The sequence below is a fragment of the Ranitomeya imitator genome, chromosome 1 (genome assembly GCF_032444005.1).
Source record: "Ranitomeya imitator isolate aRanImi1 chromosome 1, aRanImi1.pri, whole genome shotgun sequence".
In the NCBI taxonomy this organism is placed as follows: domain Eukaryota; kingdom Metazoa; phylum Chordata; class Amphibia; order Anura; family Dendrobatidae; genus Ranitomeya; species Ranitomeya imitator.
In genome coordinates, this window is record NC_091282.1 from 904,933,476 (window position 1) to 904,950,761 (window position 17,286).

At 41.9% G+C, this 17,286-nt stretch overlaps 1 protein-coding gene across 1 annotated transcript in view; it reads right to left on the reverse strand.

The window, feature by feature from the left end:
* Positions 1–1,855: 1,855 nt before the first annotated feature.
* LOC138654198 (N-acylethanolamine-hydrolyzing acid amidase-like) overlaps positions 1,856–17,286 on the reverse strand; it is a 72,864-nt gene continuing 57,433 nt past the window's right edge. Inside the window, exons 9-11 of the mRNA XM_069743400.1 lie at positions 17,086–17,114; positions 15,603–15,678; positions 1,856–4,807 (exon numbers count right to left, since the gene is read on the reverse strand). Of these exons, the coding sequence (XP_069599501.1) occupies positions 4,790–4,807; positions 15,603–15,678; positions 17,086–17,114 (123 nt within the window). The 3' untranslated portion in view covers positions 1,856–4,789. The remainder of the gene's footprint in view (positions 4,808–15,602; positions 15,679–17,085; positions 17,115–17,286) is intronic.

Consider the following 17,286-nt stretch of genomic DNA (forward strand, 5'->3'; position numbering starts at 1 on the left):
AAATGTGTCTTGAGCGAGCGCCTAAAACTATGCAAATTGTGGATGGTCCTAATATCTTGGGGTAGAGCATTCCAGAGGATTGGCGCAACACTGGAGAAGTCTTGAAGTCGGGAGTGGGAGGTACGGATTAGTGCAGAGGTTAGTCGAAAGTCGTTTGCAGAGCGCAGTGGTCGGTTAGGCTGATAGACAGAAATGAGGGAGGAGATGTAAGGGGGTGCCGCACTGTGAAGAGCTTTGTGGGTGAGAACAAGTACTTTGAATAATTGGATCCTATAATGAAAGGGCAGCCAGTGTAACAACTGGCGAAGAGCGGACGGGTCCGAGTAACGATTAGTTAGATAGACGACCCTGGCTGCTGCAGTAAGGATAGAATGGAGAGGGGAAAGTCGAGTAAGGGGGAGGCCAATTAATAGAGCATTGCAGTAGTTCAGGCAGGAGTGGATCAGGGCGACAGTGAGGGCTTTTGTTGTTTCCATGGTGAGAAAATGGGGATTCTAGAGATGTTCTTTAGGTGTAAGCGGCAAGAGATTGTATATGGGTTGTGAAGGTGAGATCGGAGTCAAAGGTAACACCCAGACAGCGCGCCTGCTTCCGGGGTGTTATTATGGTGCCATCCACGGAGAGGGAAATGTCAGATTTAGGGAGGTTAGTAGACGGCGGGAGCAGAAGTTCAGTTTTGGAGAGGTTGAATTTCAGATAGAGAGCGGACATGATGTTGGAGACTGCAGACAGACAGTCAGTGGCGTTCTGTAGTACAGCGGGGGTAAGGTCAGGGGATGACGTGTATAGTTGTGTGTCATCAGCATAAAGATGGTACTGAAAGCCAAATCTGCTGATGGTCTGTCCAATTGGGACTGTGTAGAGGGAGAAGAGAAGGGGGCCAAGGACTGAGCCCTGTGGTCATGAAGGGGTTAATGTTTAAATTGTACCCATTGCATAACTTAAACAAACAGAAGCATGGGGTCATGTTGATTATTATGGTGTGTGTGTCTGAGTTGTGGTTTGAGTCCATATTTAGAACTTTTTTTTCCCAATCCTAATTAACTGACAGGTAATAGAACACAGAAGCTTCTATGTGTAGCAGTTATGCAAACAGAAACATTTGAAAGTTTAATTCAGTTTGTCCATTTGTAAAAGCAGAACCGACAAATGGAATTTCCAAATGAGTTTTCTGTGGTGTTGCATAAGGATGGCAGGAAACATCTACTACAACAAGAGTAGGTGGCGTTGGGCAAGGAATAGAGCTGGAGTGACAGAGGCTTCAGATCTACAGCCTCATTTGCAGATGAATTCAAACACTTATTTCTCAGTAATGGAGGAACAGACTGGCCATGTAAAGGTATTGTTGGACTTATCTTTGAAAAGAGATACATGAACATTTCAATAATTTGGAGGGTTAAACCATATTGAATAGTTCCCTGTAAATTAATATTGAAACCAACTCCGGTCTGACGTATTTAATCTCCATAACTATTATAGAGGACTTTTTAGATAATCTCTATATAACGCATTACCAATTTAAGTAACTGAAGGGTCTGCTTTTCCTCGTGTCTGGTATTGAAGCTCAGGTCCTTTCAAGTGACTATACTAACCGGCAGGGCACATGGACAAATGTTACAGTATGAGGCAAAAAGGGCGCCCCTGTGTTCTAATCTCCACAACATTTATAATTTTTGGATGATATTCACTGGTCAAATTTTAGTTTACATTGCAGCCAAAGCAACTCAAGCAACACTTTGTGAAGTGCATACAATTGTCCCTATGGCATCAACCCTTACTGCAATGCATAAATCATAAAAAGTGTCTATCTGCATACCATGATCAATATTGCAAGTAGTAAAAACATGACAAGTAATAAATTACAGCCTTTTATTTTTTTTTACACAAGTAAAATGTTTTAGTCACAGTGTTATCATGGCTTACAACCTTAAAGTAAAATTTGTCACTGCACAGTCTTAACTAAGATTTAAGGCCATAACATCCTTAGGAAAGGCCCTTTAGTGGTAGAACACAAGTTCATTTGTAGAATAAAGAAATATTACTGATCTACATATCTTCAGAACAAGCAGACAAAGGACATATTATTATTATTATTATTGATTTTTAAAGCACAATTAATTCCATGGTCCTGTACATGTGAGGAGGGTTACATACATAAAATAAATTAAACACACTAAATCCACATTCACACACTGCGTATTTTGTCAGTATCTGAAAGACAAAACCAGGAGTGGGACAAATGGAGGAAAAGTATAACAGAAACATATGCACCACTTCTGTACTTATCACCCACTCCTTGTTTTGGCTTACAAATACTGAGGTAAAAAACTGACCAAATACTGAACATGTGAATGTGGCCTAAGGGCTCACTCACAAGACGGTATAACACTGGCGAGTGCTATCCAATGTTTTATCGGATAGCACTTGGCCCAATGTTATATTAAAGGGAAGGTGCCACCAGTTTTCTTGCAGTTTGTTTTTTTGTGAAATTATGTTTAAAATAGTAATTAAAATGTATTAATGCAATGTTTGCAAACATTTCTATATGAAAAATATTATAGATTTTCTTTTACAATTATATATATATTTAAGTTTTAGACCTCAAGCAGCTATAGCAAGACTTACCAGCTTTACTGTTAGCTGGAAAATTGGGGCAGTAACTGCTGACATCACCATTTCCCTCCCTTTTTGGGTGGTCTAGTATCCCTGGGGCAGAATGAAGAGCAGCATCACAGGGCAGCGCCATTTTGTGTGTGACTGCCCTGTAATCTGCTATCACCAGCAGTTACTGCATCGGAAGCACAGCTTGTTTACAGAGGAGCAGAAGACAGTGGACTCAGCAGCATCGTAGACCAGAGGAAGAGGGATCATAAGTAAGACTCTGTAGTTGAAACGCGTTGATCGTCCTCACTGGTGTGCCAGGTGTTTGCTATGCATATTTTTTGAAGAACATTATACATATTAAGTTGTCCAATAAAGCTTCACAAAGTTTTAGAAGAGTGAAGACATCTGGTGTGTATGGAGCAGCATTATCGGAGCAGGAGCTGTGACTCATCCCTCAGTAAGATAAGAAGGAGCTGCAAGTCTGCAGTGAATTGCTATGTGTCCCTCTATCACACTCCATATATGTCTCACCCATCATACTACATACAGTATGTCTCTCTCTCTCCCATCAGTCTCCATATGTCTCTCTCAGCCAGACTACATGTATCTCTCACCCTCCTCCACAATGCCTGGCCATTCACTTTAGACCTGCAGAACCTTCTTATCTTATCGATGCATAGTCACTGCTCCTGCTCCAATGATGTTGATCTACACTGTTCCAGCTTGATGTCTTTGTAGTCTCTGCTACTCTGCCCTTGCTTTTCTCCCACATTTTATTCCTGTCAGTCTAGGATCTGTTCTACTGGCAGCAGTACTGCTTCTGTTAGCAGATCCTAATGACAGGAGACAAATCGAGCGCAGTCAACAGCTGAGGGCTCCATGAAAATGGCAGCAGAACACTCCCACTACTGTGAATTGTGCAGCCCACAGAGGCGTACCCAGTTCACAGCAGTGACAGCTCCATTATAATAGATAGTGTCGGCGTAAGTCTGTTATATCCTATGAAAATGGGCTGCCGTATAATGACACTGAAAGTGTCGTGTTGCTACTGTGAAAGCAAGATGTCAGCCCCCAGTGCCTTCTTTAAACTCCTATAACACATGAAATATGTTTCAAATGCAATCAAAACTTGGTTATAACTGGATGTTATGCTACATTACATTGATTTATTAATGATCTACAAACGTGGGACCTTCCCTTTAAGAGGCAGTGCAGATGTGTGATTTCTTTCCTCATGCTGATTCGGCATGAGAAAATAGTAGCAGCATGCTGCAAGTGCATCTGCTAATTGGATCATGCACACCCTTACATCCTAGTGCAGTCCAATTAGCGCAGACAGAAAATGGAGAAGGTGGAAAAATTAAGTTCTAATGCAACAGAATCGGATCGCACTAAGGTGACAGTCGGATCAAACAAGAGTTTGATCTGGATGACATTAGAATAATTGGCCCAATACTCTTCCATGAGAGAATCGACAGCTGTATAACCCCAGCCTTAATCATGCTGCTCTCTTAATAAGTACTATTCATCTGGGATCTTGTTTCTTACAAAAAAATTAAAATTAGATCACTTGTGCCGTGAGTCTAAAAATTTAAGATGAAAATTATTTTTTGGTCACCAAATTAAAAACCAAAAGATGTAAAAGAAAACAAACACTACAAACAGGGTAAATTAACAGATGCCAGCAATTACAATGGACTGTGGAGTGACTGGCTGCATAATTTACAGTCTCTATGCTTTGGTTACCTGTAGCCCTAAGTAAAGGAAGCACCTCAGCTTAAAGTACAGTTCTACTTTGTACTTAATAACAACAAATTGTAAAATAGGTCTATGCAGCAAGGCTATACACTAGAAAAATTACTTGGGAGGTTTCTGGTCATTTCAGTCAACATGTAAGGCCCTAGTGTTCTAAATGAAAAAAAAAGACAACTTCTTTTGACGCAGCCTATGAACGCCAAAAGCTTTGGATATCTGCACCAAACTGAAAAATCAATAGGAATTTTGTCGGTGTCACATATTTAAAAAAAACAAACAAACAAAAAACCTTCATTCAACAGGAAGCCCAACATAGTATACACGGAATGTATTACTTGGACAATACGCAAATAAATTCCTGTAGCGCTGGCAATCGTGTTCAAACTTTCCAAAATGTGAAAGAGTCAAGTGGCAAATTTGTTCAGAAATACTAATTTGTAGCTCTTATCTGCGGAAAGATAAAAGATATTGTAGACAACATATTAAGAATAATGTATGATGAAATAGTTATGTATGCTTGATAATTCAAGTACATGCTCCAATAAGTGACTACATCAATTTACAGAAAAAGCTTGGTTCATTCCCCAAGTGAAAAGCATTCCCAAAATTACATCTTATCAGATGTGTCAACATACAACTTAAGACCTACATGAAGTGAGATTCTAAGGCCATGTGCACACGCTCAGGTTTTTTCGCGTTTTTTCGCGCTAAAAACGCTATAAAAACTCATTAAAAACGCATACATTATGCATTCTATCATTTAGAATGCATTCTGCATGTTTTGTTCACATGGATGTGTTTTTTTCCGCGAAAAAAACGCATCGCGGTAAAAAAATGAGCATGTTCATTATTTTTGCGGATTTTCTGCGTTTTTCCCGCAATTCTATGCATTTTGGAAAAAACGCACAAAAAATGCATCAAAAACACGTCAAAAACGCGGTTAAATCGCTGTAAAAACGCATGCGGATTTCTGGCAGAAATGTCCGTTTTTTTGTCAGGAAAATTTCTGCAAGAAATCCTGACGTGTGCACATACCCTAAAATGTAAAATTGTTATTGCCAACACACCCTCTAGATAAATACATTTCCATTCACGAACAGACAGCTTTCTGGGAATATCTCTTTCCCTGTTAACTTGACAGCATGTAGCCTGTCCGGTATCTTGAGTACAGGCTTCAATCAAAATTCCATGTCTGACAATGGAACAAGAGGCCAGTAAGTCTAACCTCTATTGTTGGTAAAATATTTGAAGGGTTTCTGAGGGATGTTATTCTGGATTATCTCAATGAGAATAACTGTTTAACTCCATATCAGCATGGGTTTATGAGAAATCGCTCCTGTCAAACCAATCTAATCAGTTTTTATGAAGAGGTAAGCTATAGGCTGGACCACGGTGAGTCATTGGACGTGGTATATCTCGATTTTTCCAAAGCGTTTGATACCGTGCCGCACAAGAGGTTGGTACACAAAATGAGAATGCTTGGTCTGGGGGAAAATGTGTGTAAATGGGTTAGTAACTGGCTTAGTGATAGAAAGCAGAGGGTGGTTATAAATGGTATAGTCTCTAACTGGGTCGCTGTGACCAGTGGGGTACCGCAGGGGTCAGTATTGGGACCTGTTCTCTTCAACATATTCATTAATGATCTGGTAGAAGGTTTACACAGTAAAATATCGATATTTGCAGATGATACAAAACTATGTAAAGCAGTTAATACAAGAGAAGATAGTATTCTGCTACAGATGGATCTGGATAAGTTGGAAACTTGGGCTGAAAGGTGGCAGATGAGGTTTAACAATGATAAATGTAAGGTTATACACATGGGAAGAAGGAATCAATATCACCATTACACACTGAATGGGAAACCACTGGGTAAATCTGACAGGGAGAAGGACTTGGGGATCCTAGTTAATGATAAACTTACCTGGAACAGCCAGTGCCAGGCAGCAGCTGCCAAGGCAAACAGGATCATGGGGTGCATTAAAAGAGGTCTGGATACACATGATGAGAGCATTATACTGCCTCTGTACAAATCCCTAGTTAGACCGCACATGGAGTACTGTGTCCAGTTTTGGGCACCGGTGCTCAGGAAGGATATAATGGAACTAGAGAGAGTACAAAGGAGGGCAACAAAATTAATAAAGGGGATGGGAGAACTGCAATACCCAGATAGATTAGCGAAATTAGGATTATTTAGTCTAGAAAAAAGACGACTGAGGGGCGATCTAATAACCATGTATAAGTATATAAGGGGACAATACAAATATCTCGCTGAGGATCTGTTTATACCAAGGAAGGTGACGGGCACAAGGGGGCATTCTTTGCGTCTGGAGGAGAGAAGGTTTTTCCACCAACATAGAAGAGGATTCTTTACTGTTAGGGCAGTGAGAATCTGGAATTGCTTGCCTGAGGAGGTGGTGATGGCGAACTCAGTCGAGGGGTTCAAGAGAGGCCTGGATGTCTTCCTGGAGCAGAACAATATTGTATCATACAATTATTAGGTTCTGTAGAAGGACGTAGATCTGGGGATTTATTATGATGGAATATAGGCTGAACTGGATGGACAAATGTCTTTTTTCGGCCTTACTAACTATGTTACTATGTAATATCAAATTCCAGTCTTTAACCCTTTCACGACCAGAGGTTTTTTCCATTTTTTGCGTTTCTTTTATCCCTCCCCTTCTTTCCAGAGCCATAACTTTTTATTTTTCAGTCAATATGGTCATGTGAGGGCTTGTTTTTTGCAGCACAAGTTGTACTTTTGAAAGACACCATTGGTTTTAACATGACGTATACTGGAAAACAGGAAAGAAATTAAAAGTGCAGCGAAACTGCAAAAAAAGTGCAATTCCACAGTTTTTTTTTTTTAAACCACACTCACCAAACATTACGAGTTCATAGACACCAAACATGTCTAGGTTATTTTTTAGGCCGGCTTCACACTCAGCGTATGAAAATACGGTCCGTATATTACGGCCGCAATACGCTGAAAAGTCCCGAAAATAGTGGTCCGTAGCTCCTCCATAGGCAGGGTGTGTCAGCGCTTTTTGCGCATGGCATCCTCCGTATGTAATCCGTATGTCATCCGTACTGCGTGTTTTTATCGCAGGCTTGCAAAACCGACATACGGCTATACAAGGGATCCATGTGTAAAAAAAACAAAACATATATACTGTCTATATATATATATATACAGTGGGGCAAAAAAGTATTTAGTCAGTCAGCAATAGTGCTAGTTCCACCACTTAAAAAGATGAGAGGCGTCTGTAATTTACATCATAGGTAGACCTCAACTATGGGAGACAAACTGAGAAAAAAAAATCCAGAAAATCACATTGCCTGTTTTTTTAACATTTTATTTGCATACTATGGTGGAAAATAAGTATTTGGTCAGAAACAAAATTTCATCTCAATACTTTGTAATATATCCTTTGTTGGCAATGACAGAGGTCAAACGTTTTCTGTAAGTCTTCACAAGGTTGCCACACACTGTTGTTGGTATGTTGGCCCATTCCTCCATGCAGATCTCCTCTAGAGCAATGATGTTTTTGGCTTTTCGCTTGGCAACACGGACTTTCAACTCCCTCCAAAGGTTTTCTATAGGGTTGAGATCTGGAGACTGGCTAGGCCACTCCAGGACCTTGAAATGCTTCTTACGAAGCCACTCCTTCGTTGCCCTGGCGGTGTGCTTTGGATCATTGTCATGTTGAAAGACCCAGCCACGTTTCATCTTCAATGCCCTTGCTGATGGAAGGAGGTTTGCACTCAAAATCTCACGATACATGGCCCCATTCATTCTTTCATGTACCCGGATCAGTCGTCCTGGCCCCTTGCAGAGAAACAGCCCCAAAGCATGATGTTTCCACCACCATGCTTTACAGTAGGTATGGTGTTTGATGGATGCAACTCAGTATTCTTTTTCCTCCAAACACGACAAGTTGTGTTTCTACCAAACAGTTCCAGTTTGGTTTCATCAGACCATAGGACATTCTCCCAAAACTCCTCTGGATCATCCAAATGCTCTCTAGCAAACTTCAGACGGGCCCGGACATGTACTGGCTTAAGCAGTGGGACACGTCTGGCACTGCAGGATCTGAGTCCATGGTGGCGTAGTGTGTTACTTATGGTAGGCCTTGTTACATTGGTCTCAGCTCTCTGCAGTTCATTCACTAGGTCCCCCCGCGTGGTTCTGAGATTTTTGCTCACCGTTCTTGTGATCATTCTGACCCCACGGGGTGGGATTTTGCGTGGAGCCCCAGATCGAGGGAGATTATCAGTGGTCTTGTATGTCTTCCATTTTCTAATTATTGCTCCCACTGTTGATTTTTTCACTCCAAGCTGGTTGGCTATTACAGATTCAGTCTTCCCAGCCTGGTGCAGGGCTACAATTTTGTTTCTGGTGTCCTTTGACAGCTCTTTGGTCTTCACCATAGTGGAGTTTGGAGTCAGACTGTTTGAGGGTGTGCACAGGTGTCTTTTTATACTGATAACAAGTTTAAACAGGTGCCATTACTACAGGTAATGAGTGGAGGAAAGAGGAGACTCTTAAAGAAGAAGTTACAGGTCTGTGAGAGCCTGAAATCTTGATTGTTTGTTTCTGACCAAATACTTATTTTCCACCATAATATGCAAATAAAATGTTAAAAAAACAGACAATGTGATTTTCTGGATTTTTTTTTCTCAGTTTGTCTCCCATAGTTGAGGTCTACCTATGATGTAAATTACAGACGCCTCTCATCTTTTTAAGTGGTGGAACTTGCACTATTGCTGACTGACTAAATACTTTTTTGCCCCACTGTATATATATGTCAGTAGACACATATATGTATATATATTAATATTTCATCCAGCGCGATATAGCAGAAAGCCGGTAATTCAATTACCGGCTTTTGCTTTCTCCTTCCTAAACCCGACATGATATGAGACATGGTTTACATACAGTAAACCATCTCATATCACCATTTTTTTTGCATATTCCACACTACTAATGTCAGTAGTGTGTCTATGCAAAATTTGGCCGTTCTAGCTAGTAAATTAAGGGGTTAAATGGCGGAAAAAATTGGCGTGGGCTCCCGCACAATTTTCTCCGCCAGAGTAGTAAAGCCAGTGACTGAGGGCAGATATTAATAGCCTGGAGAGGGTCCACGGTTATTGGCCCCCCCCTGGCTACAAACATCTGCCCCCAGCCACCCCAGAAAAGGCACATCTGGAAGATGCGCCTATTCTGGCACTTGGCCACTCTCTTCCCATTCCCGTGTAGCGGTGGGATATATACGGTAATGAAGGGTTAATGCCACCTTGCTATTGTAAGGTGAAATTAAGCCAAATTAATAATGGAGAGGCGTCAATTATGACACCTATCCATTATTAATCCAATACTAGTAAAGGGTTAAAAAATACACAAACACATTTTTCAAAATTATTTTAATGAAATAAAAACAAAGGTTGTTTTAATATTTTATTGAACGCCCAATCCAATCACTGAAGACCCTCGTTCTGTAACAAAAAAAAACATAATAAACCAACAATATCCTTACCTTCCGCAGATCTGTAAAGTCCAACGATGTAAATCCATCTGAAGGGGTTAAAATATTTTGCAGCCACGAGCTTTGCTAATGCAAGGTTGCTCATGTCTGCAAAACCCCGGAGAATGTAGGTAAAGTAGGTCATTGACCTATATTTACCTGCATTTGCGGTGAGGCGCCCTCTGCTGGCTGTTCCTAGATCGTGGGAACTTTCCTAGAAAGCTCCCAGGCTCGAGTTCATATGAGGACAACCAGCAGAGGGCGCCCTCTTATGAACTTGAGCCTGGGAGCTTTCTAGGAAAGTTCCCACGATCTAGGAACAGCCAGCAGAGGGCGCCTCCCCGCAAATGCAGGTAAATATAGGTCATTGACCTACTTTACCTTCATTCTCCGGGGTTTTGCAGACATGAGCAACCTTGCAATAGCAAAGCTTGTGGCTGCAAAATATTTTAACCCCTTCAGATGGATTTACATCGTTGGACTTTACAGATCTGCGGAAGGTAAGAATATTGTTGGTTTATTATGTTTTTTTTGTTACAGAACGAGGGTCTTCAGTGATTGGATTGGGCGTTCAATACAATATTAAAACAACCTTTGTTTTTATTTCATTAAAATAATTTTTAATAATGTGTTTGTGTATTTTTTAACCCTTTACTAGTATTGGATTAATAATGGATAGGTGTCATAATTGACGCCTCTCCATTATTAATCTGGCTTAATGTCACCTTACAATAGCAAGGTGGCATTAACCCTTCATTACCCCATATCCCACCGCTACACGGGAATGGGAAGAGAGTGGCCAAGTGCCAGAATAGGCGCATCCTTTTCTGGGGTGGCTGGGGGCAGATGTTTTTTTTAGCCAGGGGGGGCCAACAACTATGGACCCTCTCTAGGCTATTAATATCTGCCCTCAGTCACTGGCTTTACTACTCTGGCGGAGAAAATTGTGCGGGAGCCCACGCCAATTTTTTCCGCCATTTAACCCCTTAATTTACTAGCTAGAACGGCCAAATTTTGCATATACACACTACTAACATTAGTAGTGTGGAATATGCAAAAAAAAATGGTGATATGAGATGGTTTACTGTATGTAAACCAGGTCTCATATCATGTCGGGTTTTAGGAAGGAGAAAGCAAAAGCCGGTAATTGAATTACCGACTTTAAAGCTGTCTAGCGCTGGAAGAAATATTAATATATATATATATATGTGTCTCACTGACATATATATATATATATATACCTATTCTATGTGTACACATTTATTCTACCTATTCTATTCTAAGCTGTCAGTGTGATTTTACTGTACACCGCACTGAATTACCGGCTTTTCTCTCTAACAGCGCTGCGTATTCCGCGCAAGTCACATTGCTGGTCCGTGTGTGATCCATATTTTTGGGGCTTCCATAGACTTTCATTGACGTTTTATTTGCGCAATACGGTGACAAACGCAGCATGCTGCGATTTTCTACGGCCGTAGAAAGCCGTATAATACTGATCAGTTTAATACGGCAGATAGGAGCAGGGGCATAGAGAATAATTGTGCCGTATGTTTTGCGAGTTTTACGGACGTAGTTTCTGCGCTCTTACGTCCGTAAAACTCGCAAGTGTGAAGCCGGCCTAACTTACGTAGTAAAAAAAAAAAAAAAAAAGTTTGGTAAAAAAAAAATGGTGACATTTTCCGAGGCCTGTAGCGTCTCCAATTTTCAGGATCTGGGGTTGGGTGAGAGCTTATTTTTTGCGTGCCGATCTGATGTTTTTATTGAAACCATTTTGTTGCAGATATGATCTTTTGATTGCCCGTTATTGCATTTTACTGCAATGTAGCGGAGACCAATTCTGACGTTTTGAATTTTTTCTCGCTACGCCGTTTAGCGATTGGGTTAATTTTTTTTTTATTCATAGATCGGGCGATTCTGAACATGTGTAGGTTTGATTTTTTTTTTTATTGTTTTCTTTTGAATGGGGCAAAAAGGGGGTGATCTGAACTTTTATATATGTTTTAAATATTTTTAAAAACTTTTTTTCACTTTTTGCATGCTTCAATAGTCTTTATGGGAGACTGGAAGCTGCACTTCTTCGATAGCCTCTGCCACACACAGGCGATGATTAGATCAACTGTGTGTAGCATAAATGCTCACTAGCTATGAGAGTTGCCCACCGGGTGGCGCTCATAGCAATCCAGCAATGACAACCATAGAGGTCTGCTTCAGACCTCTAGTTGTCATGCCGACCCATTGGTGACCTGCGATCATGTGACGGTGTCACCGATGGGCGGGATTTACGATGCGCTTCCAGTAAGCGTGAGTTAAATGCTGTTGTCAGAAATGGACAGCGGCATTTAACTAGTTAACAGCCGCAGGTGAATGGCAATTCCACCCACGACTGTTGCGGGCACATATCAGCTGTATATATCAGCTGACATGTGCCAGGAAAGGTGCGGGCTCAGGCACTGAGGGGAGTCTGACAACGCCCGATGTCGGAAAGGGGTTAAATCAGATCCGAAGTTGGAGTTTCAATTAAACAATACGGATATTTTCTAATGTAACTCAGCCTTGCTTCATCTTCTAAGTGTTAACATTAGAGAGTGTAGTTAATACCCCAATTGTGTATTGGGTTGGCCAGATTTATGCTTTTTCTGATAAAAAACAGTGTTTACTAAATACCCTGTGTTATTTAATGCACTTGCTTTTTTACTTATAGTGGAGGGGATTTTATGAAATCCCATCTCCACTACGCGACCAGCGACGCCTCCGGCTTCCCTGCGTATACACACATGCGGCGCGTCTTTCCAGGCCGCAGCATGTCTATTTATCTTGCGGAGACACTCTGTCTCCGCAAGATAAATAGCACCGTTCTATGTACAGGATGCGGTGAATCACCACGCGTACAAAAGTCGGCAGCAATTTGAACGGAGCGGGTATCTGCTGTGTTCAAATCGCTGCCGGTCCGGAATATGGGGACATAGATACGGTAAAACTGCATCTAATTATTAGACACATGGGTATTAACTGTGGAAACGCAGCTTACTACACGTGTCCTAATTTACACATGTAGAATCTTGTGTCACATCCAGAAGTACGTGACAGGCCGTGGTCACACTTGCGTGTGTGATGCGAGTCTCTTGCACCAACACCGGCACTGCCGCCGGCACTCGAACCGGCATGTGCAACTGCATAGAAATACATGCAGCCGCACACTCTGGTCTCGCGCGCCGGCGGCAGTGCCGGGTGTTGATGCGAGAGACTCACGCGAGTTTCAAGCATAACACTCGTAAGTGTGACTCCGGACACACAGGAAGTTCCTGAAAGCAGAGATATGTCAGTAATATGTAATATCCTTTCCTTTTTTTACAAAATAAATACATAAATAGTGTGGGGGTCCCCTTTTATTTGTTAACCAGCCAGAGTAAAGCAGACTACTGGTACTGGTATTTCAGGCTGGAAAAGATCCAATATCCATGAAACTTACCAGCTAGGTAATACCAGGCCACTGCAGTCTGCTTACCTTGGATAGTTAGCAAAAATAGGGGGATCATCTTAAAAAAAAACAGCGTGGGGGTCACCCCTATTTTTGTTAAACAGCCAAGTAAAAAGCAGACTGCTGCGGCCTGGTATTCTCAGACTGGCGAGGCCAAGGATTTTGGCACTCATGAGACTAAAAATAACAGCCCGCAGCCGCCCCACTATTGGCGCATCCAAAGATGCACCAATTGTGGCACTTTACCCAGCTCTTCAAACACTGCCCCCTGAAGAAGCAGCGGCGAAACGCGCGTTGGGGTACCTGAGCTGTGGCATCTGGCATCCGATGGGTAAGATGGGCCGGTGGTTTTTTTTACATGCACTATTTGCACCTTACTTGTAGCCTTGTGGCTTATTTATTATACAGACAAGCTCTGCATGGCCTCAACTCAGCTTCACAGGTTCATTTCTTGAGGTTCCCCCCTTTTATGCATGTATATGTGTGGGTACTGGGAATGCTCTAATGTTATGGATAGCCTGCCAGATTTTTTGCATCATCCGCTATTAGACCTGTCCAATAGTTGTGGTATCAATTTTGTATACGTTATGTAATTTTTTCATACATTTGTGTACCTTGTCTTTGCTATATAATTAATAAAGAGTGTTATATTTTTACAGTTATTTGCTTAGGCATTCACTACTTTATCCTTACTAGCTATTATTGGGGAATTTAAAAACTCCATGGGTTCTTTTCGTATGTTCTTTATTTTTTTTTCCAGCTCTTCAAACTTGCCTGTAGTTGTGGCAAGCGGGGTAATATTTGTGGGGCTGATGTCACCTGTGTATTGTCCGGTGACATCAAGCCCATGAATTAGGCTACTTTCACACTAGCGTCGGATTCGGCCCATCGCATTGCGTCGGGCCGAGATTCCGACGCTAGCGATTGTTGTGCCGCACAACGGGTGCAGCGGATGCATTTCTCCGGCGCATCCGCTGCCCCATTGTGAGGTGCGGGGAGGTGGGGGCGGAGTTCCGGCTGCACATGCGCGGTCGGAAAAAGCAGTCCGTCGGCTGCAAAAAACGTTATATTTAACGTTTTTTGCTCCCGGCGGTCCGCCACAAGACGGTTGCAACGTGTGTCAATACGTCGCAATGCGTCGGTAATGTAACTCTATGGGGCAAAAACGCATCCTGCAAACAACTTTGCAGGATGCGTTTTTTCCCCTAAACGACTTATTGCGACGTATTAAAAAAAACGCCAGTGTGAAAGTAGCCTTAGTAATGGAGAAGCATCTATAAGATACCTATCCATTATTAATCCTATATTTGTTACAGGTTAAATAAATAAACACACAGGCAGAATAAAGTATTTTAATGAAATAAAACACTAAACACAGTTTTCTCATTTTATTATACACCTAATTCCTGTGATGCCCTCAATCTCCTGTAATAAACATGAAATAATAAACCAACACAAATACTTCGTGTCTGACGTAGTCCTAAATAACGAGTGTCCCACGACGATCTCCAGTTCTGCTACATCTGGATGCCTGGCTCAGCCTGACATCCAAACACAGCAGAGATTGTAGTTCTCGCGGTCAGCTGGCCGTCAGAACTTGCCTAGTGACCGGAGATAACCCCGGCGGTCATGTGCACGGCAGTTCTTGCGGTCAGCTGATCTCATCACAAGAACTGCAGTGGACGTGAACCTCCGGCAGTGTCACAAGTTAAGACATTATTTAAATCAGTACACATACGTAGTAAGCTGCGTTCCTGCAGTTATTACGCATGTGACTAATAATTAGATGCGGTTTTACTGCATCTAATGATAGTCTATGGGAAATTTACGCTGCGGGAACTCAGCGTCTCCGCATCGTAAATAGACATGCTGAGGTCTAGAAAGACGCGCCGCATGTCCGTCTACGCAGGTCTGCCGCCTGCGTTTCTGAAAGCATAGTGGAATGGGATTTCATGAAATCCCCTCCTTTATGCTGTAACATCTGGACACTGCAGGTTTTACGCTGCGGATGTACGCAGTGTCAAACCCGCAGCGTTTACTGACCGTGGAAACATACCCTTAAAGTCTAAAGAAGAAGAGAGAATCTTATAAAGACTGAACATATTGTTGTATTTACATTACTAGGCATATGTTGATTCTTTTTGGCAATTTTTCCTTAGCATCTTTCAGACCATAGATGTTCATGTGAAATCTGTGCTCCAGTCTATTAACGCATCTAAACCCAACATTCATTTATTACTTACTGAAGGTTCATTTCGGATTCGAGTTGTGTATTTCTCTGGGCTTGCAGCACTCATTACTGTTGTATAGATTGTGTTTCTAAAAATCAACAAAAACACATGAAAAAACTTGCCAAAATATAGCAGTCTTCATTTAGAACAGGCAAATCTTTATAAAATGTCTACATGTTCTGCACACTAGTAATAGAGGTATTCCAGCCTAAACAAGTTATCTCTTATCCACTGTCAAAAAGATGGGGTTCTCATGGTTGAAAGGCACCTTTATTACCAAAACAGGGTACTTGTTTCTCCACCTCCAGCTGCCAGGAGACATTAAAACTATGTGCACACGTTGCGGAATGGGGTGCAGAATTTTCTGCACAAAATCTGCATCTCCTGGCAGAAAACGCAGGTGCAGATTTGCCGCGGATTTTATGTGGATTTTGTGCGGTTTTTATGCGGAATAGATGCGGATTTTCAGCGGTTTTTACCACTGCGGGTTTCTATAATGGAAGGGTGGAGAAACGCTGCAGATCCACACAAAAGAAGTGACATGCACTTCTTTTAAATCCGCAGCGTTTCCGCGCAGATTTTTCCGCACCATCTGCAAAGCTTTTTTTTTCCACATTGATTTACATTGTACTGTAAATCACAGTGCGGCTCTGCAGCGTTTCTGCGAAGAAAAATCCGCTGCGGATACGCACTAAATCCACATCGTGCGCACAGAGTCTTAATGTTGCAGAAAAGCGCATATGTGAAATTTACAGCTCCCTATGTTTTCCCAATAGACTTGAATGGTCAAAGGAAAAGGGGGAGAAAAAGCATTGAATAAAAACTTATGTAACTAGCACTTTGTCCTTATTTTTCTTCTGTGACCAAAGCCTTAGAAGTGCTCTCACAACAGCAACCCTTTTGTGTAAGACGTCGCAATGCGTCGTTTATGGCAAAAAACGCATCCTGCAAAGTTGTTTGCAGGATGCGTTTTTGCCCCATAGATTAACATTAGCAACGCATTGCGACATGTCGCAACCGTCGTGCGACGGTTGCGCCGTGTTGTGGCGGACCGCCGGGAGCAAAAAAGTTAAATGTAACGTTTTTTGCTCCTGACGGACCGCTTTTTCCGACCGCGCATGCGCGGCCGGAACTCCGCCCCCACCTCCCAATGGGGCAGCGGATGCGCCGGAGAAATGCATCCGCTGCACCCGTTGTGCAGTGCGTCAAACGCTAGCGTCGGAATCTCTGCCCGACTCATTGCGACGGGGAGATTCCGACGCTAGTGTGAAAGTAGCCTAAGTAGGGAAAGCCATTGGCTCCCCAGATAGAACAGCTGATAGATGTGGGCAAGAGAAGTCACCCACAACAAGCTGTTAAATGGGCTGGTTACCTTATTACAATGGAAAGTTATGGTGCTATATTAAATTATACAACCAATTATAGTGACACATATGATGGTAATAATTATTTAAAATAAAAAATACTGTAGTTTTTTAAATATTGAAATACATACGAATTAATCACTGGCTTCACAGACAGGACCTGTGTTTGGAAATACAAAGAATTTGTTACAAATCACAGCTTTACTGTCTAATTCTACACACACATTATAACCATTTCAGATCAGCGTGCAGTTAACCCCAGTATCCTGCTCCATTAATGTCCGATTCCCAGTTGTCTAGAAAGAGAAGACATGAGTTGTGAAGTTGCTCCA